The 26,213-nt window shown below is 41.5% G+C and overlaps 1 protein-coding gene across 2 annotated transcripts in view; it reads left to right on the top strand.

The window, feature by feature from the left end:
* tcaim (T cell activation inhibitor, mitochondrial) overlaps positions 1–26,213 on the top strand; it is an 84,977-nt gene that overhangs the window by 9,619 nt on the left and 49,145 nt on the right. The window contains exons 3-4 of one of the 2 annotated variants that reach the window (XM_039736681.1): positions 12,594–12,714; positions 19,017–19,263. In XM_039736681.1, the coding sequence (XP_039592615.1) occupies positions 12,594–12,714; positions 19,017–19,263 (368 nt within the window). Of the gene's footprint in view, positions 1–12,593; positions 12,732–19,016; positions 19,264–26,213 lie in introns of those variants that run through there. The other variant, XM_039736682.1, reaches the window with a different exon arrangement.

The following is a 26,213-nucleotide window of genomic DNA, read 5'->3' as shown; positions in this document are numbered from 1 at the left end:
CCAAAACGATCTGCTACTGCTTCAGGGGCCGTGCCGAAGCGCAAATGGAAGATGTTAACAATTGTTGAAAAGGTAAACGTTTTGGATTTGTTGAGGGCTACGATTCCTTTTATTTAAAAAGTAGGAAAGGAATATAAGATCTACGGCCGCAGTGTCCTTTTAACCAGGGTGCAAAACAAGTTGTAAGTGGATGTAATAAGGCAGTAGTCTGGATGGAATCTGCTTTAGGGATTTGGATTGAAGTCTGCGAGAAGAAGAACAACGGCAGTGCTACACAATCGCCTGAAGTGGCTCCTTTAAGGGCTGTAACGCTCTCCTTTGTTGTGCAGTAAAATAAAACTCATTGTTATCGGACAAGTCATCGTGTCATTGTTGGTGAGTAACCATAATTAATTTTCTACTTACAGTACTTAGTACATGCACGTACGTTTAGTGTCACTGTACACACACTTACTGTATACTATTTTTCTTGCATTGTACGTATTTATTGCTGGTGGCCTGTCTATCGTAATGGCTGTAACATATGTGATATCGGAGACACTCAATATCTTTAAAATAATATTTAGGTTTTACTGTATATAAATAGTGTGTTTATATACATAATTTCAATGAATCTTACCTAATATCTAAGAGAATACAAAGGGATTATGCTGTATAACTCTGCGGGGAATATTTATAAACAGTGTGGTAGAGTTTATAAGGGCTTAAAATATACAAACCGGATTCCAAAAAAGTTGGGACACTAAACAAATTGTGAATAAAAACTGAATGCAATGATGTGGAGATGGCAAATGTCAATATTTTATTTGTAATAGAACGTAGATGACAGATCAAACGCTTAATCCGAGTAAATGTATCATTTTAAAGGAAAAATATGTTGATTCAAAATTTCACGGTGTCAACAAATCCCAAAAAAGTTGGGACAAGTAGCAATAAGAGGCTGGAAAAAGTAAATTTGAGCATAACGAAGAGCTGGAAGACCAATTAACACTAATTAGGTCAATTGGCAACATGATTGGGTATAAAAAGAGCTTCTCAGAGTGGCAGTGTCTCTCAGAAGCCAAGATGGGTAGAGGATCACCAATTCCCACAATGTTGCGCAGAAAGATAGTGGAGCAATATCAGAAAGGTGTTACCCAGCGAAAAATTGCAAAGACTTTGCATCTATCATCATCAACTGTGCATAACATCATCCAAGATTCAGAGAATCTGGAACAATCTCTGTGTAAGGGTCAAGGCCGTAAAACCATACTGGATGCCCGTGATCTCCGGCCCTTAAACGACACTGCACCACAAACAGGAATGCTACTGTAAAGGAAATCACAGAATGGGCTCAGGAATACTTCCAGAAACCATTGTCAGTGAACACAATCCACCGTGCCATCCGCCGTTGCCAGCTGAAACTCTACAGTGCAAAGAAGAAGCCATTTCTAAGCAAGATCCACAAGCTCAGGCGTTGTCACTGGGCCAGGGATCATTTAAAATGGAGTGTGGCAAAATGGAAGACTGTTCTGTGGTCAGACGAGTCACGATTCAAGTTCTTTTGGAAATCTGGGACGCCATGTCATCTGGACCAAAGAGGACAAGGACAACCCAAGTTGTTATCAACGCTCAGTTCAGAAGCCTGCATCTCTGATGGTATGGGGTTGCATGAGTGCGTGTGGCATGGGCAGCTTGCATGTCTGGAAAGGCACCATCAATGCAGAAAAATATATTCAGGTTCTAGAACAACATATGCTCCCATCCAGACGTCATCTCTTTCAGGGAAGACCCTGCATTTTTCAACAAGATAATGCCAGACCACATTCTGCATCAATCACAACATCATGGCTGCGTAGGAGAAGGATCCGGGTACTGAAATGGCCAGTCTGCAGTCCAGATCTTTCACCTATAGAGAACATTTGGCGCATCATAAAGAGGAAGGTGCGACAAAGAAGGCCCAAGACGATTGAACAGTTAGAGGCCTGTATTAGACAAGGATGGGAGAGCATTCCTAGTTCTAAACTTGAGAAACTGGTCTCCTCGGTCCCCAGGCGTCTGTCGAGTGTTGTAAGAAGAAGGGGAGATGCCACACAGTGGGGAAAATGGCCTTGTCCCAACTTTTTGGGGATTTGTTGACACCATGAAATTCTGAATCAACATATTTTTCCCTTAAAATGATACATTTTCTCAGTTTAAACTTTTGTTCCGTGATTTATGTTCTATTCTGAATAAAATATTAGAAGTTGGCACCTCCACATCATTGCATTCAGTTTTTATTCACGATTTGTATAGAGTCCCAACTTTTTTGGAATCTGGTTTGTATAAAAATAACAATACAAACATATGGTTTCTACTTCGTGGATTTTCACCTATTGCGGGGGGGGTCTGGAACGCAACCCCCGCGATCGAGGAGGGATTACTGTATCTCTGAAGTTCAGTTGGTATCCTTTTCTGGAATTTCTGTGTATGTATGTGATAAATGTCAAGTCTTACTGGATACGTGACATCAGCTGGCTTCTTAAACCAACACTCGGAGAACATCCTGTCTCTTTAGTTAATCATGTCAGCAGTCTCTTCAGGCTGCTTTTCGAAACAAATTCTATACGTGCAAAACACTTCTTGCACAAAAACTGTATTACTCTTAAATAGGGTTTCCAGATTAGAAAATTAGAAATATGGGACACTCTTAAAATCTCTCTTTATATTTATTTATATATACTAGACATTAAGCCCGTTACAATAGCGGGCGCTAGAACAGTAGTGCATAAACATTAGTAGGACCAGTCGATATTAAATGACCTCATTCTGTTGCAAGAAGCCTAAAGTAAAATAATAATCAAAATAAAATAGAAACGTATATGACAATACAGTAAGCATAATTAATATTGCCTTAGTGTAACAATCTGTAATACACAATATCTGAAGAAGATATTTAGGAAAAAATTTCTATTTTTTTACCTTATATTTATTTTTCTATAAAATGTCATTAATAGATAACATTTCTTGTAAATATTCTGCCTGAGTTTGGCAACAGTTTGCCTTGTTCAGGACCATCTACAACGTTGACAACCACATCTGGAAAACTTCTAACTCTTGATAATGCCACATATAACTGACCGTGGCTGAATGCTGGTGCTGGCAAGTAAATGGCAACTTTTTGTAAGGTTTGCTCTTCTAAGTCTTTCTCTTTTAGTGTATTTCTGACGCTCATTTTCTTTTTCTTCAATCGATCTATTTGCTCGTATTTTTCTTTGTCTTTCGGCCTTTCTTTTTGTTGATGTTTACTTGTTGAGCTGACCGTTCTTCCAGGAGATGTTGCTTATATAGGATTTGATTGTCTGTGTCTTTTGTCCTACTTGACGTATTCTTTTATTTTGGGTGGCATGTTGTTAGTAGATATGTCTGTAATATTTTCTCTTACAGTAATACTGGCTTGTATGTGGCTGTAATATGCGTCACTGTATTGTGTGTCTTTAATTTTCTCTCACAGTAATACTGGCTTTGATGTCCGTAATATGACTTTAATTTTCTGTCACAACAGTGGGCAATCAGCAGAGTGTCCCCAACAACTGATGTAATGTGTGGCGTGCAGCTGATCATGGTGCCTGTGGCGTCTCCCCAGCAAGTACTGTGCAGTTCTCCAGCAAGAATTTGAATCTGTGCTGGCGTGTAGCCGATTATTGTATGTGTGGCGTCTCTGCAGCAACGGATTTTATGTGCGCGGCCGCGACTACCCAATCAGCACTCTCCCCAGCAATGATGTCTTTTATTTGCTTATCATGCGCGGCACCGGCTAGGCCATTCACTGTGTGCCCAGCTTCCAGTGTGTGTGCGTCCACGGTGCCATGCACACTTCACCAGAAGACACACACGGACACCTGGCTGCACACAGGGCTTTTATTAAAGAGGATAACATATTGTGACAGACGGCCGGGTAAATTCAGAGGACTCGATCCTTAAAAACAGGGCTATTAAAATGAAGGGAAAAGGAGTTAATTAGCAGTGAAAACTGGTCACTGATTAGGAGTAGGGTGAGAATGAAAACCTGTAGTCACTGCGGCCCACCAGGACTGGAGCTGGGCACCCCCGACCTAAACAGTTTTTCCACAAAAGGTAATGGATGCCACATGAAAGCTGGACCAGTTGTAATATTCTTTTTAGTGAGGTACACGCTAGGAAGCCCAAACTCCTCACAAACAGTTACTAGGGAAGGATGTAATCCCAGCATACAGGCCTCCTTTTAGTTTTTCAGCATCGTTCAATTGTAACTCCTGCAAGTTCGAGGTGTAAGATTTTGCTATTAAAAAGAAAAATTAAAATATTTTACACCATTGTTTTTACACTTTTTGCCTTGGAGGCCACTGAAAACTCTGTCCATGCTTCTGAGTACCATAAGGCATCTTTATGTGTTGTAATAGTAGCAAGAAAATGTTGGTATGTTTGTGTCATTCATACAGTGCTGCTTAATTGAGAGAAAACCGTATTCTTACCTTCTCAGAATTCACACTCATCTACCGTTTTATTTCTTAAAGAATCCTCACCCCACCAAACAGGAATTGTCTGTAGCCGCACACAGAAAATAAAAATATTCACTTTGAACAATCTTATTACTCAGCTGCATAGCTTTGCAGCAAATATACTCAGCAAAAAAAGAAACGTCCCTTTTCAGGACTGTGTATTTCAACAATAATGTTTTAAAAATCCAAATACCTTTACAGATCTTCATTGTAAAGGGTTTAAACAACGTTTTCCATGCATGTTCAATTAACCACAATCAATGAATTAACATGCACCTGTGGAATGGCCGTTAAGACCTTAGCAGCTTACAGAAAGTAGACATTTAAGGTGACAGTTCTAAAAACGCAGGACACTAAAGAGACTTGTCTACCGACTGTGAAAGATGCCCAGGGTCCCTGCTCATTTGCGTGAACGTGCATTAGGCCTGCTGCAGGGAGGCATGAGGACTGCTGAATAAATTGCCATGTCCACACTGTAGGAAGGACAGCTGATCATCCTCGCAGTGGAAGACCACGTGTAACAACACCTGCACAGGATCGGTACATCCGAATATCACACCTGCGTGACAGGTACAGGATGGCCACAACAACTGCCCGAGTCACACCAGGAACACACAATCCCTCCATCAGTGCTCAGACTGTCCGCAATAGGCTGAGAGAGGCTGGACTGAGGGCTTGTAGGCCTGTTGTAAGGCAGGTCCTTACCAGACATCACCAGCAACAACGCCGCCTATGGGCACAAACCCACCTTCGCTGGACCAGACAGGAGTGGCAAAAAGTGCTCTTCACTGATGAGTCACGGTTTTGTCTCACCAGGGGTGATGGACGGATTTGTGTTTATCGTCGAAGGAATTGAGCAAGTCTGGGACCTGTTGGATCGCAGGGTGAGGGCTAGGGCCATTCCCCCCAGAAATGTCCAGGAACTTGCAGGTGCCTTGGTGGAAGAGTGGGGTAACATCTCACAGCAAGAACTGACAAATCTGGTCCAGTCCATGAGGAGGAGATGCACTGCAGTACTTCAAGCAGCTGGTGGCCACACCAGATACTGACTGGTACTTTTGATTTTGAGCCTCCCTTCATTCAGGGACACATTGTGAAACATTTTTAGTTTATGTCTTATGGTGTTGACTCTTTTAGTGTTCATACAAATATTTACACATTAAGTTTACTGAAAGTAAAAACAGTTGTAAGTCAGAGGACGTTTCTTTTTTTGCTGAGTATATGTAATACCAATCAAGCTTGAAGATGGCAACAGCGATTTCAGTTTCTATTTGCAGCATTTCTTTACACAGCACTAGATCACATCGGGTGAGGCCTGGGGCTTATTTCTGAAAAATACAACTCCCTTTGGCAGTCAGAAATGTCTTGAGGTTAAAAAAAGAAAACAAACGTGAATTTTGGATGAGCTGTTCCTTTTGGTTGGTTGGCAGTTACAGAGAAATCTATTTGCCGGTCGTAAGACCCCACATTTAGAACTGAACACCAAGGACCGACCTGTTCAAGAATATTGTATGAAAATTATTCCTTGCTTTTTGAATTACATTTTTTTTTTTTAATTTTGGGCAGCTCTAACTGTAACGGCACGAAGGCTACAAAAAGCCCCTCTCTATCAGATGTAGGAGAGCTGGAGTAGAATATTTAAATCTTTGATAAGCAATGCTAGTAGTACAGTCATGTTAGTACTTCTGTAGACCAAGATGAATGGTAATGCAATGTTAGTTTTAGGGCTACGGCAATCGGTTATTTAAGGAATCCAATACTCTATCTGTTATTCATTTGATAAATTGAGTAATCGGAAATACTTTTGCTTTATTTAAGAGCAATACTAATTATACTAAAGAGAAAACAAGTTGTCTCTCTTAAAATTAACAGCTAATTGATTTCCTTTTTAGCAAAAAAAAAAAAACCAAAACATTTTTATTGCTTAAATTGCATACAGTAAAGTTATTTGCCAAAACTAAACCCATTTAGTACATTTATTACGTTCTGGATTTGAAACTTCCATTATCTCTAATCCTGCTCTGCATGTGTACCGTGGCAACGTTATTGAATTCTTTACGACATTCTACTTTGTAACGGCCGACCCCTTTACCCAGCCGGCAGCTACACCTCCGAGACCTAACTAGAAATAATCTACCTATCAAGCCGTACTTCTAACCAATTAAACTTTTCCCCACAATCGACGGTGTAAATGTAAGGACACAAAAGCAGGATGTAAAATTAAACGGATTAAATGTATTAAATGAAACAAAACATGCAAAAAACAGAAAACCGATAGAAATATAAATATCCCTCCACCCCCAGCAACAACAAGACCCCACCAAATATAAATACAACAAAAACCTGTAGCATATAACACACAACACGAATAACAAAATGACTGATAAGCTGAATGATTGAGTCCGATTATAAAACTGTCCTGAAAATGAATGACTGAACTAGCGGTAAATGCGGTGTTTGATTTTCCCGGCGATTGGAGCAACCTCCCCGTGATTCCTCGGCGTATGGTGGATGGTGAATGGACCCCGGGGTCTCAGCAGATGGAGGTTGAAAGACAGTCCGGCAAAATGAAAAGCAAACTGGTGAAAAGGCGCGATGTGAAAAAACAGCAAGCAAGTTGAAAAGTGGTTGAAACAAAATGGTCTTCTTTCTCCTTCCTTCTCCTTCGTCCTTTCTTCTCTCTCTCCTGATATACTTAAATAGTCTGTGACGGCTGTGATTGGTTAATTAAGAACAGGTGTTTTCCAGGTTTGCGGCTGTGGTCTCCTTCCATCATCCGTCCTCCTTTACGGGGACGGCATTAACTGCTACACATACAAACAGCAAATGGGACAATGAAACGAGACGCACTCAGAACTGACATTTAACACTAACCGTGTGGCCCCGCTACAACTTTGTCATCTACTCTTTGTCTTTTATTTCTGACCCCGGGCCTGATTAAATCTCTTGGCACAAAGTCTCGTCTCGCGGGACATTAAAGTGTCTCTCTGAAAAGGATTTTTTTATTATATATATTGTAAGATAAAGGTGCTATGTTGCGCCCGAGCCACCACAGATTCACCCGGAGACACATATAAAAATAAATAAACTTTTATTTTTCTTCAACTGGAGAGCACGTCTTCCCCATGAACTCCCCAGCCACAACCCAGTCCCAAAAGCACTAAATACAAACAACACACTCTCTTCTTCTTCTTCCTCCACCACTCCTCACCAAGCTTTGTCCTCCTCCCACCCGACTCTGGCCACTGAGTGGTGGTTGCTGGCTCCTTTTGTAGTTCACCCGGAAGTGCTCCAGGTGCTTGATCCCTGAGTTCCGGCTGCACTTCCGGGTGTGACAAATATGCTGCCCATACGGAGTCGGGAGTCCCAAACACAGCACCCCCTGGCAATGCCTGCGGGACCCAACAGGACTGCACCCAACTCCAATTCCCAGGGTGCCCTGCAGGCACTGCTCCAGCCCGGGGGGGTGGCCATCTAGTGTCCAAGGAGATGTATTGCAGTGTCCATGGCTGCTCTCCCTGAATATAGTGTGCAGGGGCCACCTGTCACTAATATATATCTAATATATTGACACTGAATAGTGTCATCTCCAGGCAGAGGAGTAGCTTCAGTGACAGACTGAGGAGACCCCACACTATGCGACTCTTCAGTTCCACCCGGGGGAGTAAATGTTAACATTACTCAAAGTTATTGTCTGCTTTTACATGCATTTTTATTACTCTTTAATACTGTTTTTTGTATCAGTATACTGCTGCTGGATTATGTGAATATCCCTTTGGGGTTAATAAAGTATCTATCTATCTATAATATACTGTAGATATATCTATATACAGGTTTCACTCAAGTCCTAAAAGTAGATAAAGAGAAACCAGTTAAACAAATGAGACAAAAATATTATACTTGGTCATTTATTTATTGAGGAAAATAATCGAATATTACATATTGGTGAGTGAAATAGTATGTGAACCTCACGGATGATCAGTTAGTTTGAAGGTGAAATTCGGGTCCAGTGTTTTCAATCAATGGGATGCCAATCAGGTGTGAGTGGGCACCCTGTGTTATTTAAAGAACAGGATCTATCAAAGTCTGCTCTTCACAACACATATTTGTGGAAGTGTATCATGGCACGAACAAAGGAGATTTCTGAGGACCTCATAAAAAGAGTTGTTGATGCTCCTCGGGCAGGAGAAGGTTACAAAACCATCTCTAAAGAGTTTGGACTCCACCAATCCACAGTCAGACAGATTGGGTACAAATGGAGGAGATTCAAGACCATCGTTACCCTCCCCAGGAGTGTCGACCAACAAAGATCACTCCAAGAGCAAGGCACAAGTGGAATAGTCAGCGAGGTCACAAAGGACCCCAGGGTAACTTCTAAGCAACTGAAGGCCTCTCTCACATTGGCTAATGTTCATGTTCATGAGTCCACCATCAGGAGAACACTGAACAACAATGGTGTGCATGGCAGGGTTGTAAGGAGAAAGCCACTGCTCTCCAAAAAACACATTGCTGCTCGTCTGCAGTTTGCTAAAGATCACGTGGACAAACCAGAAGGCTATTGGAAGAATGTTTTGTAGATGGATGAGACCAAAGTAGAACTTTCTAGTTTAAATGAAAAGCGTTATGTGTGGGGAAAGGAAAACCCTGCATTTCAGCATAAGAACCTTATCCCATCTGTGAAACATGGTGGTGGTAGTATCATGGTTTGGGCCTGTTGTGCTGCATCTGGGCCAGGACGGCTTGCCTTCTTTGATGGAACAATGAATTCTGAATTATAATATCAGAGAATTCTAAAGGAAAATGTCAGGCCATCTGTCCATGAACCCTATCTCAAGAGAAGGTGGGTCATGCAGCAAGACAACGACCCTAAGCACACAAGTCGTTCTACCAAAGAATTGTTAAAGAAGAATAAAGTGAATGTTCTGGAATGGCCAAGTCAAAGTCCTGACCTTAATCCAATCAAAATGTTGTGGAAGGACCTGAAGCGAACAGTTCATGTGAGGAAACCCACCAACATCCCAGAGTTGAAGTTGTTCTGTACGGAGGAATGGGCGAAAATTCCTCCAAGCCGGTGTGCAGGAATGATCAGAAGTTACTGGAAACGTGTAGTTGAGTTATTGGGGGGTCACAGCAGATACTGAAAGCAAAGGTTCACATACTTTTGCCACTCACCAATATGTGATATTCGATCATTTTCTTTAATAAATAAATGACCAAGTAGAATATTTTTGTCTCATTTGTTTAACTGGTTTCTCTTTATCTACTTGTAGGACTTGAGTGAAAATCTGATGATCTTTTAGGTCATATTTATGCAGAGATATAGAAAATTCTAAAGGGTTCACAAACTTTCAAGCACAACTGTTTATAGATATAGATATAGATATATATATATATATATATATTCCAACGTCTCTCTGTATGTCTGTCCACTTATCACAAGAGAACTACTTTTTTCTATAATTGGTTAAACATTCTGGTTGATTTTGCAACTTCTTTCATCAGGTGTCCTTAAGTATCATAGTTCTTTTGCAGAACCAGTTTATTCGCCTGAATCCAAGAGAGACTCGACGGGCCAGGGGGTTGAGGGTGGGTCCCTCCTCGCTCACCCACTCACGTGCCAGCCTCTGTTCGAGTCGCTCTACCTCTCGCCCCGTGTTGGAGCGCACCTTTCCTCCGCTTAGCTAGCCATACCTGTATGTTTATTGATTTTTAAAGTTTGTCCTGTTTCACTACTACGCAGACAGAGCCGCGGGGGTCAGCTAGTTATTAATAATTACCTAGTTTTTTAAAGGCACACATACAGCCTAAAACTAAGACATTAATCATTAATACTAATAATAATAATAACACATAAAAACTGCCTTTATGTTGTGCAACTTAACGTTCAGAAGTGCAAATTTCAGCCTGACTACATATCAGGCATATAATGTAAGCCTTTATTTTTCTTGTCTTCTTGACTGCAATGGGCTGTCGGTTTGCACCTCACTATGCAAACCTATTTATGGCAAAATTGGAGGAAGATTTCTTGTCAATGTGCATCTTAAAACCAATGTTATATCTCCGTTACATAGATGACATCTTCATAATCTGGACTGCCAGTGAGAAGGACCTCCTCCATTTTCATAATGAATACAATTCTTTTCACCCCAACATAAAGCTGAAGCTGAATTACTCAGAAACAGAAGTCAGCTTCCTTGACACCACAGTTCAACTGAAAAACAACACCCTTGTAACTTCTGTTTTTCACAAACCAACAGACAGACGGACCTACCTAAGAAGTGATAGCTTTCACCCCAAACATATAAGGCGCTCCATTATTTTTAGCCAAGCAATACGGTACAATCGTATTTGCTCAGACCCGACAGACCGGGATCAACAACTGCAGGAGCTCAGACAAGAATTCATCAAACAAGGTTATACCCCCAAAACAACAGACACTCAAATACGAAGAGCTACTGCCATACCCAGAGAGAACCTTCTGGAATATAAAAACAAAGACAACAAGAACCGCATTCCCCTTGTTGTCACCTACAACCCACATCTTGAAACACTTCGAAAAACTATAAAGGAACTTCAGCCAATACTAAACAACGACCTAACACTAAAAAATGTATTTCCTGAACCTCCTCTCCTGGCATACAGACAACCACCAAACCTTCAGCAACTAATTGTCCGAAGCTCCCTAAATAAACCAACAGAAAATGGCACATCTCCTGCCTACAGAAAAGATGTAAAACGTGTGCCCACATCTACAATACAGACCGTATAATTATACCAAACTCCGACTTGAACATCACATAAAGGGATCATTTTCCTGCAGATCATCGAATGTTGTCTACCTAATTCTCTGCATGAAATGTCCTGACACTACACTCTATGTGGGAGAAACTGGACAAACACTCCGCCAGAGAATGAATTTACACAGATTCCACATTAAACATGGCAACACAGATGTTCCTGTAGCGGCCCACTTTAACAGCCATGGACACTGTGAGAGGGACTTTAAAGTCACAGTGCTTATGGGCAACTTCAAAACGCAGCAAGAGAGAAAAGAATGGGAAGTTAAGCTCATGTTAAAATTTAATACATTACAGCATGGCTTGAACAGAGACAAGAGTTTTATAGCCAGATATGAAGACTGTTTGCATCTCTCAGACTGACACAGACAACCTGACTACAGATCTGCATTGTTTTGAAAAACTTCACAAACTTCAAAGGACTTTATTGGACAGTTATCTTATCTAAAGATCTTGACCATACATTGTTCTTCTATCTCCTGTTAAATTAATCTTAGCCTGAATGAACCTATTAATTTTTTACATTTAAGAGTTTTCATTCAAAAATTTACCATTGTTGTTTCTTGTCCTAGTGTGTGGATATAAACTCAGGGAACTTCAGTTTCTGTATTACATCTTGCCTGAAGAAGGGGCCTGAGTTGCCTCGAAAGCTTGCATATTGTAATCTTCTTAGTTAGCCAATAAAAGGTGTCATTTTGCTTGGCTTTTCTCTACATTCATAATGGCTAACACGGTACAACAACCTAGTACTCTTGTCTTCTTGGAAGGCTTTCAAAAAATCAAAGCAGTTCTGACAGGATTGCACGGCCTGGATGTGGCAGATATGGGGTGTGTTTGTGTGCGTAAGCCTTCAAAGGAGCATGTGGTGGGTGCAATGAAGAAACGTGAACACATTGACATGCTCAGAACGGAGGCTCGCTCTGCACGTTGATGTAATGTTTCCTGCTGCAGAAAAGAGACGCTCTGATGGCGTGGATGTTGCTGGAATCCACAAAAAGGACTTTGCCAACGTTGGATAGCGTGCTGCATTTGTTTTCTGTCTCTTCCTCCATTTTGCAATCCGCCCCATCAAATCACATCTTCACGTCTGGTGTATCCACACTGTAAGCATGATTACTAATGATCACCCGTGCGAAACACGCTGAGCTCGCCGAGGTGTAGTTATATGGACTAAACGAAGCTTTGATGATTTTTAGTAATCAAACTACTCAAGGAATCATTTCAGCCCTAGTTAGTTTGAATTGCCTTATCTTCAAACACCCTACTTTATCCAACATTAAATTCTTTATTTTTGCAGGAAGTGAATGAGAACTCACTCAAGAGATTAAATGGTTACTTGGAGAGTCTCCAAAAGCCAGGACGCCGATCACTAAAGCCATTGCCTCTTACTTTTTATGTCCGGGATGCAGCAGACAGAGGTACTGTATGTCCTATTGTGAGTGTTTCTTTAATCTAAAATCGAAAAAATGGTTTTAATGTACATTTTGAAAAAATGATTTCTTTCAGTCTTCTACAGTGTATTTGGACCCCTTCACATTTTATTGTGTTGCACATTTAATTTTCACCGCATACATTTCCTATTTTTGCTCATCAAGATACAGCAAGTGAAGACATTTTGTCAGAAAAGGTTTGCAGATTTATTACAAATCAAATACTTCCTGGAGGTATTTAGGGCCTTTGCTGTGGCACACACCAAATTGTGCTCCTGCTTGCTCCAATTATCCCTGGGATGTGTCTAGACCTTGATTTCCGGTAGCGGAGTGAGTGGCCTCAGTAATGGTGAAATGAACGTTGTTTGGAGCCACTAGAAATCTTCCCAGATTTGGGTGTCCGGCCAAATTGAATAGTTTGGCAAGAAAGGTCAAGGTCAGGTAGGTGAGCAGGAACCCAGTGGTCAGTCTAAGAGAGTTTCTGAAGTCCTCTGCTTAAACAGGAAGGAAGACCATCTGCTTGGCAGTCCATCAGTCGGGTGTTTATGGTAAATTGGCTAAATGGAAGCCACTCTTAACTCTTTCAGGGTGGATGTCGACCTTTTGTCGAAATTTCAGGGGTAGAGGCAGGGCTGGATTAAGCATTAAGCAAACTAAGCACGTTTGTCATGGACCATATGGTGCAAAACTGCAAATGGCGCAGGTTTTACCAAAAGAGGCTCCCACATCAAATGAAAAAATGACATACAAATCCAGTCAGGTCCGTAAATATTTGGTCAGTGGCACATTCTTCAGAATTTTGCTTCTTTACGCCGCCACAGTGGATTTGAAGCAAAGCAATGCAGATGTGATTGAAGTGTAGACTTGCAGCTTTAATTTAAGGGGTTTAACACAAGTATCATATGAACCGTTTAGAAAAGGCAGACATTTTCATACATGGTCCACCATTTTCAGGGGGACAAATTTGGGACAAACCAACATATTCATAAATATAATGATCATCTTCAATGTGTGGTTGAAAATCCTTCACAGCCACTAAGTACCTGAAGTCTGAACCCCTGACCCTGTCCAAGTTCTGGCTTTGCCAGGCCTTTGCTCCCGTGGTCTTCAGGCTCTGCTTGTTTGTTGGACTTTCTGCCTTCAGTCTTATCTTCAGTAAATGAAATGCATGGCCACTTGGGTTGAGGTCAGTTGATGGACTTGGCCATTGAAGAATAGTCCACTGCTCTTGGTTTGCTGTCACAGTGTGTTTTGTCTCATTGTCCATCTGTACTGTGAAGTGTCATCCTACAGTAGTGCCCTGGACACTTCAGACATCATCCTGTGACTTCTGCCAGCAGTCTTTCGAGCCCTTTAGCTGTCGACTGTGCACATGTGAGTGACAATGGTTTATTATTCCGTGTATTTTTAATTAGATATTTATGGGGGCACCAAAATCTTTTAAGCACTTATGACCTCTAAAGGTCTTAATCCGGCCCTGGGTAGAGGACAGTAATCGGCCGTAAACTGTGACAAATCTCGCCGTTATGTTTTAGTTCGACTCTCTTTGCTAGAAGGAAAGACCTCGATTCCCTGCGTGTGAATGAGTAGCCAGGAGCAAACAACCTCTAAAATGGCATCGACGTCTGGCGAGAGACCAAAGCGAATGCGCAAAGCCCAAAGTTTGTGGACGACATTTTACGTATTACCCCTGAATCAGACTCTTGATTTGTCAGACTTGATTTTGATGCAACATAAGTGAGATACCAGCATCATCTGATCGGCCCCCATCTGATCATGGTGTTCAGCACGTTACCTACGGCAACGTTCGCCTGGGAGGACCGCCACTTACAATGACAAGAGGCACACACCAGATTGCATTGTGCTGCGGCTGCCACTGCTGCCCACCGACTACAATCAGGGGAGTCGAACTCCAGTCCTGGAGGGCCGCAGTGGCTGCAGGTTTTCATTCTAACCAACTTCTTAATTAGTGCCCAGTTTTTCATGCTAATTAATTTCTTTAGCCTTAGCTTTAATTAGCTTGACTCCGGCCCCTTAGTTGTTTTTTCCTTAATTAGCAGCCGGACAGCAATGAGACATAAAACAAGCAGGACATGACCAGTTCACCTGTACTCATAGAATAAAATCTGAAAATAAAGATGAAGGTCTCAGTAAGGTCGATCCCTCAGGTGACCAAAACATTTTAGGAGTTCTTAGAAAAGATAAAACAGAATATCAACAGTTTTGGAAATGTCTGCTGTGGCAGAAAGAGAGCAGCAACAAGCCATGGAATTGAATAACGGGTTCAATTAACAGCAAGAATCAGCTTCTCATTAAGGAACTGGCTGGAGTTTGAAGCCTCAATTTAGCTGGTCATCTGTCGGCTCGTTTCATGTCTCATTTCTGTTTGGCTGACATTTTAATGAAGAAAAGAAGAATTTCAGAACACTTAATCCTTAAAAACAGGGCTATTTAAAATAGAGGGAAAAGCAGTTCATTAGCAGTGAAAACCGGAGACTGTTTAGGAAAAAGGGTTAGAAAGAAAACCTGCAGCCACTGCGGCCCACCAGGTCTGGAGTTTGACACCCGTGGACTACATGAAGAGAGCCAGGCAGCTCCTGCTGGCCATCGAGCCCACCCCGGGCAGCCGCTGCTGCCAGAGACGCCAAACAGAAGTTGACAGCAGCCACAGCAATACAGTGGTGTGAAAAACTATTTGCCCCCTTCCTGATTTCTTATTCTTTTGCATGTTAGTCACACAAAATGTTTCTGATCATCAAACACATTTAACTATTAGTCAAATATAACACAAGTAAACACAAAATGCAGTTTTTAAATGATGGTTTTTATTATTTAGGAGAAAAAATCCAAACCTACATGGCCCTGTGTGAAAAGTAATTGCCCCCTGAACCTAATAACTGGTTGGGCCACCCTTAGCAGCAATAACTGCAATCAAGCGTTTGCGATAACTTGCAATGAGTCTTTACAGCTCTGGAGGAATTGTGGCCCACTCATCTTTGCAGAATTGTTGTAATTCAGCTTTATTTGAGGGTTTTCTAGCATGAACCGCCTTTTTAAGGTCATGCCATAGCATCTCAATTGGATTCAGGTCAGGACTTTGACTAGGCCACTCCAAAGTCTTCATTTTGTTTTTCTTCAGCCATTCAGAGGTGGATTTGCTGGTGTGTTTTGGGTCATTGTCCTGTTGCAGCACCCAAGATCGCTTCAGCTTGAGTTGACGAACAGATGGCCGGACATTCTCCTTCAGGATTTTTGGTAGACAGTAGAATTCATGGTTCCATCTATCACAGCAAGCCTTCCAGGTCCTGAAGCAGCAAAACAACCCCAGACCATCACACTACCACCACCATATTTTACTGTTGGTATGATGTTCTTTTTCTGAAATGCTGTGTTCCTTTTACGCCAGATGTAACAGGACATTTGCCTTCCAAAAAGTTCAACTTTTGTCTCATCAGTCCACAAGGTATTTTTCCAAAAGTCTTGGCAATCATTGAGATGTTTCTTAGCAAAACTGAGACGAGCCCTAATGTTCTTTTGCTTAACAGTGGTTTGCGTCTTGGAAATCTGCCATGCAGGCCGTTTTTGCAGGCCAGTCTCTTTCTTATGGTGGAGTCGTGAACACTGACCTTAATTGAGGCAAGTGAGGCCTGCAGTTCTTTAGACGTTGTCCTGGGGTCTTTGTGACCTCTCGGATGAGTCGTCTCTGCGCTCTTGGGGTAATTTTGGTCGGCCGGCCACTCCTGGGAAGGTTCACCACTGTTCCATGTTTTTGCCATTTGTGGATAATGGCTCTCACTGTGGAGTCCCAAAGCTTTAGAAATGGCTTTATAACCTTTACCAGACTGATAGATCTCAATTACTTCTGTTCTCATTTGTTCCTGAATTTCTTTGGATCTTGGCATGATGTCTAGCTTTTGAGGTGCTTTTGGTCTACTTCTCTGAGTCAGGCAGCTCCTATTGAAGTGATTTCTTGATTGAAAAGGTGTGGCAGTAATCAGGCCTGGAAATTGAACTCAGGTGTGATACACCACAGTTAGGTTCTTTTTGAACAAGGGGGCAATTACTTTTTCACACAGGGCCACGTAGGTTTGGATTTTTATTTTCTCCCTAAATAATAAAAACCATCATTTAAAAACTGCATTTTGTGTTTACTTGTGTGATATTTGACTAATGGTTAAATGTGTTTGATGATCAGAAACATTTTGTGTGACAAACGTGCAAAAGAATAAGAAATCAGGAAGGGGGCAAATAGTTTTTCACACCACTGTAGATGTTTTATGTTGATTCCTGGGTGAAGTCATTGCTTTGTGAGGTTATCAGAAAAAAAATATTCAGCCTTCAAAGAGTTAAATAGAAGGCATATGGCAGCTTAATGGACTCAAAGTATGAGGAAAAGATGAGGCAAAAATGTAACTCTGTGGGCAGAATGCAAAGCACTGTGTCTGTCGAAGACCAGGCACAGTTTATTACGTGGCTAATACCATCGTGATACTTTTATGGGGGGCTTCTCAGCGGCAGGAACAAGGAGACTGGTCGGAATCGAGGTAAGGATGAATGCAGCCAAATACAGAGAGGTCCTTAGAAATAAACCTGCTTAATAGCGAAAGCCACCTCAGACTGGGGCGACTGTTCACCTTTCAGCTTGACAATGACCCGAGGCATACAGCCAGTACAATGCTGGAGTGGCTTTGGAACAAGTCTCTCTGAGGGTCCTTGAGTGGCCGAGCCAGCCGTAAACTCCATGGAACATGTGTGGAGAGACCTGAAGATGGCAGTTTACAGACACTTCATATCGAATCTATCAGAGCTTGAGAGGATCTGCCAGAAGGTATGAGGGAAACTGTCCATACCCAGGTGTGAAAAGCTTGTAGAGACTCAAAGCTGGAATTGCTGCCAAACGGGCTTGTATAAAGTATTAAATTAAGGATCTGAATACTACTATGAATGAAAGATTTTTAATAAATAAATTTGCAAACCTTTCTGAAAACATATTTCACTTTGTTATGGTTTATTGAGTGTAAATTGGCAGACAAAAATGGCAAATGTATCCATTTCAAATTAAGTCTACGACACAAAGTGTGCTAAAAGTGAAAGATGCTTTCTCAACCCACTGTATGTCAAAATGGAGGAAAAATACATCATCCATCCACTGGCTATTTCTTCAACCACCATTTTCCAGGAATATCCCAGAATATTAGCTTAAATTTGTCATCATGTGTACAATGAAATCCATCCATTCCATCCCTTATCCAACCCGCTATATCCTAACTACAGGGTCACGGGGGTCTGCTGGAGCCAATCCCAGCCAACACAGGGCGCAAGGCAGGAAACAAACCCCGGGCAGGGCGCCAGCCCACTGCAGGGCACACACACACACACACACACACCAAGCATAATTTAGGATCGCCAATGCACCTAACCTGCATTTCTTTGGACTGTGGGAGGAAACCCACGCAGACACGGGGAGAACATGCAAACTCCACATGGGAGGACCCGGGAAGCGAACCTGGATCTCCTAACTGCGAGGCAGCAGCGCTACCAACGTGACGCCCACAATGAAATCTTTACTTGCCAGTCTAACCAACAGGCCACATGTCACTACTGTTCAGTGCCGTGATCAGGGATCTTCCGGATTCTTTATTTTCAAAAAGTAACCTGCAAATCTCAGAAATACTGGCCATTTATTATATGGTTACATATTTGAAATCCTCTTGGAGGTCCGTCAGTCAGTCAGTCAGTCAGTCAGTCAGTCATTATGCAACCCGCTATATCCTAACTACAGGGTCACGGGGGGTCTGCTGGAGCCAATCCTAGCCAACACAGGGCGCAAGGCAGGAAACAAATCACGGGCAGGGCGCCAGCCCACCGCAGCTTCCTGGAGGTTTTTCATGAAATCATTTCTTTTCATCTTTAATGTTAACGTGTAGTTAACAGCATTGAGTATTCTGGAAGCTCTCTTTCTTTTTCTTACACATTGTGGATTTTGAATTTTAAATTTCTTGGGCTTTTTTTTTGGCTTCGGTATAGTGATGGTTTCTCATTTGTTTTGTGAGCTTCACCAAATCGTTTCTGTTCAAATCCTAGGTCAAGATCAGTAATATTTTAACATTTTCCTACCTTCTCTGTTACACCAATGTTATTTTTGCAGTGTTACTACATTTTTTCTGCTAATTAGCAATGATGGATCATTTGATAAAAGTTACTTATGATTGATGAATGTTATTCCTTCAAGTGGATTATAACTGAAGTTACACATTTAGCACCGTATCCCCTTTTTCTCTCTTTGCCAGGTTTCAGAACAGTCAACTTCACATTAGAGACCACTGACATTCAGAGCACAGTGTTGGTTGTCCTGAAATCCTGCAGTTTGTCCACTGATCACATTCATCCTGGTGACACGCAGCAGCAGAACAAATTGGCAACTTCAGTTCCTTTCTACAGACCGATCAGATGGGATAAGACCTATTATGCTTTTACTGGATACAAAGATCCAGAAGAAGAGCTGGAACTGGCTAAGAAAGTGGAGCCCAAGCTCGGGTAACGTATATTATTATAAGGCTTGGTGGGTAAATAACTAGGGAATGGAAGAGGGTTTTGGAAACTGTAGGCACAAAACGTTATTCAAGGAATAATCTGTACAGTCCATTGACCTTGTGGGATTGGTGCCATCTGTCCTGCGCCCCTGCCCTGGATAAGTAGCTTAGGATAATAGATGGATGAGATAAATTTGTTATCTGAAGAAGCGTAGGGGTTTTCAATGCGTACATGATAGGGTACACAAAATATAGTCAATATATTGTTCAGTTCTCTAGTGGCCTCGATTAGTATTTCTAAAGTTAAATGAAAAGAAAAAAAAAAACATATAATTGTTAAATTGCCCCATTACTTAGAGAAGGTAAGCATAAAATAACCAGTTTGTTGCCCTAGAAAATCCTTAACATTTTTCCTTTGATACGTTAGAATGAGTAAAATGACCTGTGTTTGTTTTGAAAAATGATATCAGAATCTTTTCATTATTCTCAACAATAAGTAATATTCTCTTGATCTTTAACATCTAACTGAATTCAGGTCTTGTTCTCTGATATTTTCCCAAGACGTGCCCCTTAGAGTAACATTCACATTGTAGCTTTAGGAATTCTGTGGAGCAGAAGCCGGGGATTAGAGTGGTGACAGGTGGGAATCTTGGAACCTCAGGATCAATTTTAAATTAAATTTATGTGTGCATTTTATAAATTCCCCCAATATATACCAGGCTTAGCATCACAGTTGCACTTTATTCATTTTGGCTAAGTTCCTAATATAGAAGCACAATCCTGTGCCCTTGTGGTGTTAAGCAGAAATTATCTGTGCGAGTGAGTGAGTGTGGAGGAAAAGCGAAATAAGAAACCTGCATAGTGCTGACTGAGTTAAATATTCTTAGCTGCCATTTTCCTTTAGGTTCATAAAGCACACCAGAACGGATACTGTACATACATTGATCCAACTTATCTTCAGTTTTTAGACAGTTATCCAGAGATCTTGACCATACATTATTCTTCTTTCTTGTTAAATGAATCTTAGCCTGAGGAGGTCTATTAATTTTTTACTTTTAAAATGTCTTGCCAGTGTTGTTACTTGTCCTGGTGTGTGTATATAAACAGAGGGAACTCCAGTTTTTGTATGACATTTGCCTGAAGAAGGGGCCTGAGTTGCCTCGAAAGCTGGCTTATTGTAATCTTTTTAGTTAGCCGATAAAAGGTGTCATTTTGCTTGACTTCTCACTACACTTTTTTGTTTTTGAAACTTTTCCCTGTCACCTTTGTCTGTTCTCTCCTGTCTCTAAGTTTAGGTAACATTGGTAGAAGTTGACCTGTATACGCAGTATATCCATAGCAGTCGAGTGTTGTACCGTGTTAGCCATAGATTGATTCAGGAGAAAGTAGGGTGAAATGACAATCTATGGCTAACACGGTACAACACTCGACTGCTATGGATATACCAGACACCACAATGTACCGGATTCACATGGAAGGTTACATCTCGCCTGATGGAGGGGTCTTAGCTGCCTCGAAAGCTTGGATATTATAATCGATTTAGTTAGCCAATAAAAGGTGTCATTTCAAATCAAATCAAAATGTATTTATAAAGCACAATTTTAAAACACCATAAGTGTAAAACCAATGTGCTGTACAATAAAATAAAAAAAAAATCAATAATAAATCAGTAAAACAAAGTACAAAAATTACATAAATACTAAAATAAATAAGTTAAAAACCGATTAGAAGATATACAGTGGGTACAGAAAATATTCAGACCCCCTTCAATTTTTCACTCTTTGTTATATTGCAGCCATTTGCTAAAATCATTTCAATTAATTTTTTTCCTCATTAATGTACACACAGCACCCCATATTGACAGACAAAAAAAAGAATTTTTGAAATTGTTGCAGGTTTATTAAAAAAGAAAAGCTGAAATATCACCTGGTCCTAAGTGTTCAGACCCTTTGCTCAGTATTTAGTAGAAGCCCCCTTTTGAGCTCATACAGCCAGGAGTCTTCTTGGGAAAGATGCAACAAGTTTTTCACACCTGGATTTGGGGATCCTCTGCCATTCCTCCTTGCAGATCCTCTCCAGTTCTGTCCAGTTGGATGGTAAACGTTGGTGGACAGACATTTTTAGGTCTCTCCAGAGATGCTCAATTGGGTTTAAGTCAGGGCTCTGGCTGGGCTATTCAAGAACAGTCACAGAGTTGTTGTGAAGCCACTCCTTTGTTATTTTAGCTGTGTGCTTAGGGTCATTGTCTTGTTGGAAGGAAAACCTTTGGCTCAGTCTGAGGTCCTTAGCACTCTGAGAAGATTTTTGTCCTGGATATCCCTGTACTTGGCCGCATTCATCTTTCCCTCGATTGCAACCAGTCGTCCTGTCCCTGCAGCTGAAAAACACCCCCACAGCATGATGCTGCCACCGCCATGCTTCACTGTGGGGACTGTATTGGACAAGTGATGAGCAGTGCCTGGTTGTCTCCACACGCTTAGGAGAGGCAAGACACATGACAGCCCACATGGAGTTTGCTAAAAGACACTTGAAGGACTCTGAGATGGTGAGAAATAAAATTCTCTGGTCTGATGAGACCAAGATAGAACTTTTTGGCCTTAATTCTAAGCAGTATGTGTGGAGACAACCAAGCACTGCTCATCACTTTTCCAATACAGTCCCCACAGTGAAGCATGGCGGTGGCAGCATCATGCTGTGGGGGTTCACATCAATGACAGGCTGCACTCATTTAGGCACACAGGGGAGCTATGTAAGAAAAAGCAGAGCAGAGTCTTTTTTTAGGAGAATGCGTTCTTTCAATGTAAGTCGTGACATCCTTTACATGTCCTATAACTCTGTGATGGCCAGTGTGAGGTTCTGTGCTGTGACGTGCTTGGCTGGTAACTTCAGGACAGGCCTACAGAATCTACAAGTGAATTAAGAAGGCCTGTTTAGTTATGGGACACTCTGGACCCACTGAAGGTAGCAGAGAATAAACGAATGAAGATAAAACTGACAGTTATTATAAGTAATGCTGCACATGATCTCTCGAAGTAATTTTAGCCGTTGAATTATTCTTATGACGTGACTTTACAATGCATCAGTGTGACTGCTGTCTTGTTAGCCAAGTCAGAAGTTTCTTAATGGTAAACTGGCTAGATAGAATGTCACTGTTAAATAAAAGGCACAGGGCAGCTTAATGGACTCAAAGTATGAGGAAAAGATTCTTTGGTCTGATGAGACAAAAACTGAACTCTTTGGGCAGAATTCTGAGCACCATGTCTGGGAAGACCAGGAACTGTTTATTACCTGACTAATACCATCCCTATGGTTAAACTGCTATGGGGTGGCTCCTCAGCAGCAGGAACAACGAGACTGGAGTTGTTTGTGCAGACATACATAAGCAAATTCCATAAAGTAACCATAAAATGTGTATGATAAACTAAGAAAATAACAGAAAAAAAATTACAACAGTTAAGGCAATGAGAAAGATTGCATAAAAAGGTAGGTTTGTAGCTGTACCTTAAAAGAAGTTCCAGTCGTAGATACCGGCCGCATAAAAGGCAAAGCATTTCAGAGTTTTAGACCAGCAGCACTAAATGCTTAGTCACCCGTAGTTTGAAGCGTAGAGGAAGGGACAGTGAGAATGTGACCCTCGGAGAAATGCAGAGAATGTAAAGGCTAATAAAAGGAAACGCCTTAGATATGTAGGGGCTAGAGCAGGGATCTCCAACATGTCTCTCGCGAGCTACCGGTAACTTACAACCCCTTACCAAGTAGCTCGCCAAAGGGGTATTGGATACTACATAAATTTGAAAACTTGATTCGTCAAATTAGGGGTGGGTGATCTTTCCAAACAATCATATCACGATCCTCTTAACACAAAATCACGATCCACAATCTGAATTGCAATCTGTCTTTTCAGTGTGTTATACACTTAAGAGAATATCTGGACTCCAACTCATCGAGGCCGAAGGCCGGGGTTATACTTCACGCGACGCATGCTGCAGCAGCGGATGCTCCTGCTACGCAAGCGTTTTACTGTTTATACTTGCGCGCGTACTTTACGTAAATCTGGAGGAATCCAGCAGGTGGCAGTGCGAGATATTATCACGGTGAGAACAGGTTCGGCTTCGCTGTGTTGCGAATTGCCTGGAACAGCCATTAAATTCCGATCACACCTTACCACAATATCTGTGAAAAGGATGTTTGATTAAATCGATCAGTCTAGTTGATTTGTCCATTTCAGCTAGTATTGGGCACGAGGCAGAAACAATCCCTGAACAAGGCATCAGCTCATCGCAAGGTGACTACAAGCACTCACATACACTAGCGTCATTTTAGTGTAACCACATCTGCATATCCTTGGAAGGAAACTGGAGCTCACTGAAGAAACCCAGCAGGAAGACATGCAAACTCCAGGCAGGGAATACCAGCAACGTGACTCCCTGCAAGACAGCAGCGCTACCGCTCCACAACCATGTCCCCCCATGTGTGTAATTATTAACAGTATTCATTATATAAATGAAATTACCGATTTATTTGTAACATGTAACATACATACTTTAATGCATTTCATCATGAAAGTGATATCAAGTATAAATCTAAGGATTCTAAATGTGCAGAGAGTTGGAATATCAGACATTTAATGTGCTTGATGTGGCAATCTATAGCTGGCGATCAGCTGCTGTCAGGACCGGAGGAAGCCCTAAAAAAAAAAAAGACGGCACAGAAGATGGTAGGTGAGACTTTTAAAATGTATTGTGTCATTACGATCGGGAATATGCGACGATTGAATATAAAAGCCCCACGAATACAGTGGTGTGAAAAACTATTTGCCCCCTTCCCGATTTCTTATTCTTTTGCATGTTTGTCACACAAAATGTTTCTGATCATCAAACACATTTAACCATTAGTCAAATATAACACAAGTAAACACAAAATGCAGTTTTTAAATGATGGTTTTTATTATTAAGGTAGAAAAAAAAATCCAAACCTACGTGGCCCTGTGTGAAAAAGTAATTGCCCCCTGAACCTAATAACTGGTTGGGCCACCCTTAGCAGCAATAACTGCAATCAAGCGTTTGCGATAACTTGCAATGAGTCTTTTACAGCGCTCTGGAGGAATTTTGGCCCACTCATCTTTGCAGAATTGTTGTAATTCAGCTTTATTTGAGGGTTTTCTAGCATGAACCGCCTTTTTAAGGTCATGCCATAGCATCTCAATTGGATTCAGGTCAGGACTTTGACTAGGCCACTCCAAAGTCTTCATTTTGTTTTTCTTCAGCCATTCAGAGGTGGATTTGCTGGTGTGTTTTGGCTCATTGTCCTGTTGCAGCACCCAAGATCGCTTCAGCTTGAGTTGACAAACAGATGGCCGGACATTCTCCTTCAGGATTTTTTGGTAGACAGTAGAATTCATGGTTCCATCTATCACAGCAAGCCTTCCAGGTCCTGAAGCAGCAAAACAACCCCAGACCATCACACTACCACCACCATATTTTACTGTTGGTATGATGTTCTTTTTCTGAAATGCTGTGTTCCTTTTACGCCAGATGTAACGGACATTTGCCTTCCAAAAGTTCAACTTTTATCTCATCAGTCCACAAGGTATTTCCCAAAAGTCTTGGCAATCATTGAGATGTTTCTTAGCAAAATTGAGACGAGCCCTAATGTTCTTTTACTTAACAGTGGTTTGCGTCTTGGAAATCTGCCATGCAGGCCGTGTTTGCCCAGTCTCTTTCTTATGGTGGAGTCGTGAACACTGACCTTAATTGAGGCAAGTGAGGCCTGCAGTTCTTTAGACGTTGTCCTGGGGTCTTTTGTGACCTCTCGGATGAGTCGTCTCTGCGCTCTTGGGGTAATTTTGGTCGGCCGGCCACTCCTGGGAAGGTTCACCACTGTTCCATGTTTTTGCCATTTGTGGATAATGGCTCTCACTGTGGTTAGCTGGAGTCCCAAAGCTTTAGAAATGGCTTTATAACCTTTACCAGACTGATAGATCTCAATGACTTCTGTTCTCATTTGTTCCTGAATTTCTTTGGATCTTGGCATGATGTCTAGCTTTTGAGGTGCTTTTGGTCTACTTCTCTGTGTCAGGCAGCTCCTATTTAAGTGATTTCTTGATTGAAACAGGTGTGGCAGTAATCAGGCCTGGGGGTGGCTACGGAAATTGAACTCAGGTGTGATACACCACAGTTAGGTTATTTTTGAACAAGGGGCAATTACTTTTCACACAGGGCCATGTAGGTTTGGATTTTTTTCTCCTAAATAATAAAACCATCATTTAAAAACTGCATTTTGTGTTTACTTGTGTTATATTTGACTAATGGTTAAATGTGTTTGATGATCAGAAACATTTTGTGTGACAAACATGCAAAAGAATAAGAAATCAGGAAGGGGGCAAATAGTTTTTCACACCACTGTATATATACACACACACATATATACATATATATATATATATATATATATACACATGTATGTCGGCATTTTGCTTCATCACATCGAACCATTCATCAAACATCGAAGTGCACACACCGATCTTGTAGGATCTGCAAAGCAGCTTTCTGTCACATGTAGATAGTAAAGAAAGCCTCTGATGTCGCATTCCAACTTTTAGTACACTGCACCCCCGAGTTTTTGCTGGTACTGCAAGTCGCGCACGCGTCACGTTAATTTCTGAGGACCTGCTCATGGCTGCCACGCGTTCTCAGCGTGAAATATAAACTAGCCCTTAGTAACACTTTATGTTAAATGTCAAACAAAGTTGAACTCAATTGTTCTCTCGTTTGCTAGCTAAGCAGAGTTAAGGAACACACCCCAAAGCTGGCAAGTGAGTGAGTAAGGAAGGCCCCTTCCCCTCGGCCCGCTGCGTGTTTCTCGGATTTGCACAAATAAATTGGTACCACAAGTGAACATAGTGAAATGAGGGAAGTCACCAAATCAACTGGAATGTTCAAGCAAATTATAGAA

Source organism: Polypterus senegalus, chromosome 15 (assembly GCF_016835505.1).
Source record: "Polypterus senegalus isolate Bchr_013 chromosome 15, ASM1683550v1, whole genome shotgun sequence".
Classification (NCBI taxonomy): Eukaryota; Metazoa; Chordata; class Cladistia; order Polypteriformes; family Polypteridae; genus Polypterus; species Polypterus senegalus.
Note: the sequence above shows the minus strand (reverse complement) of the source record. Positions and strands in the feature narration are given on the sequence as shown.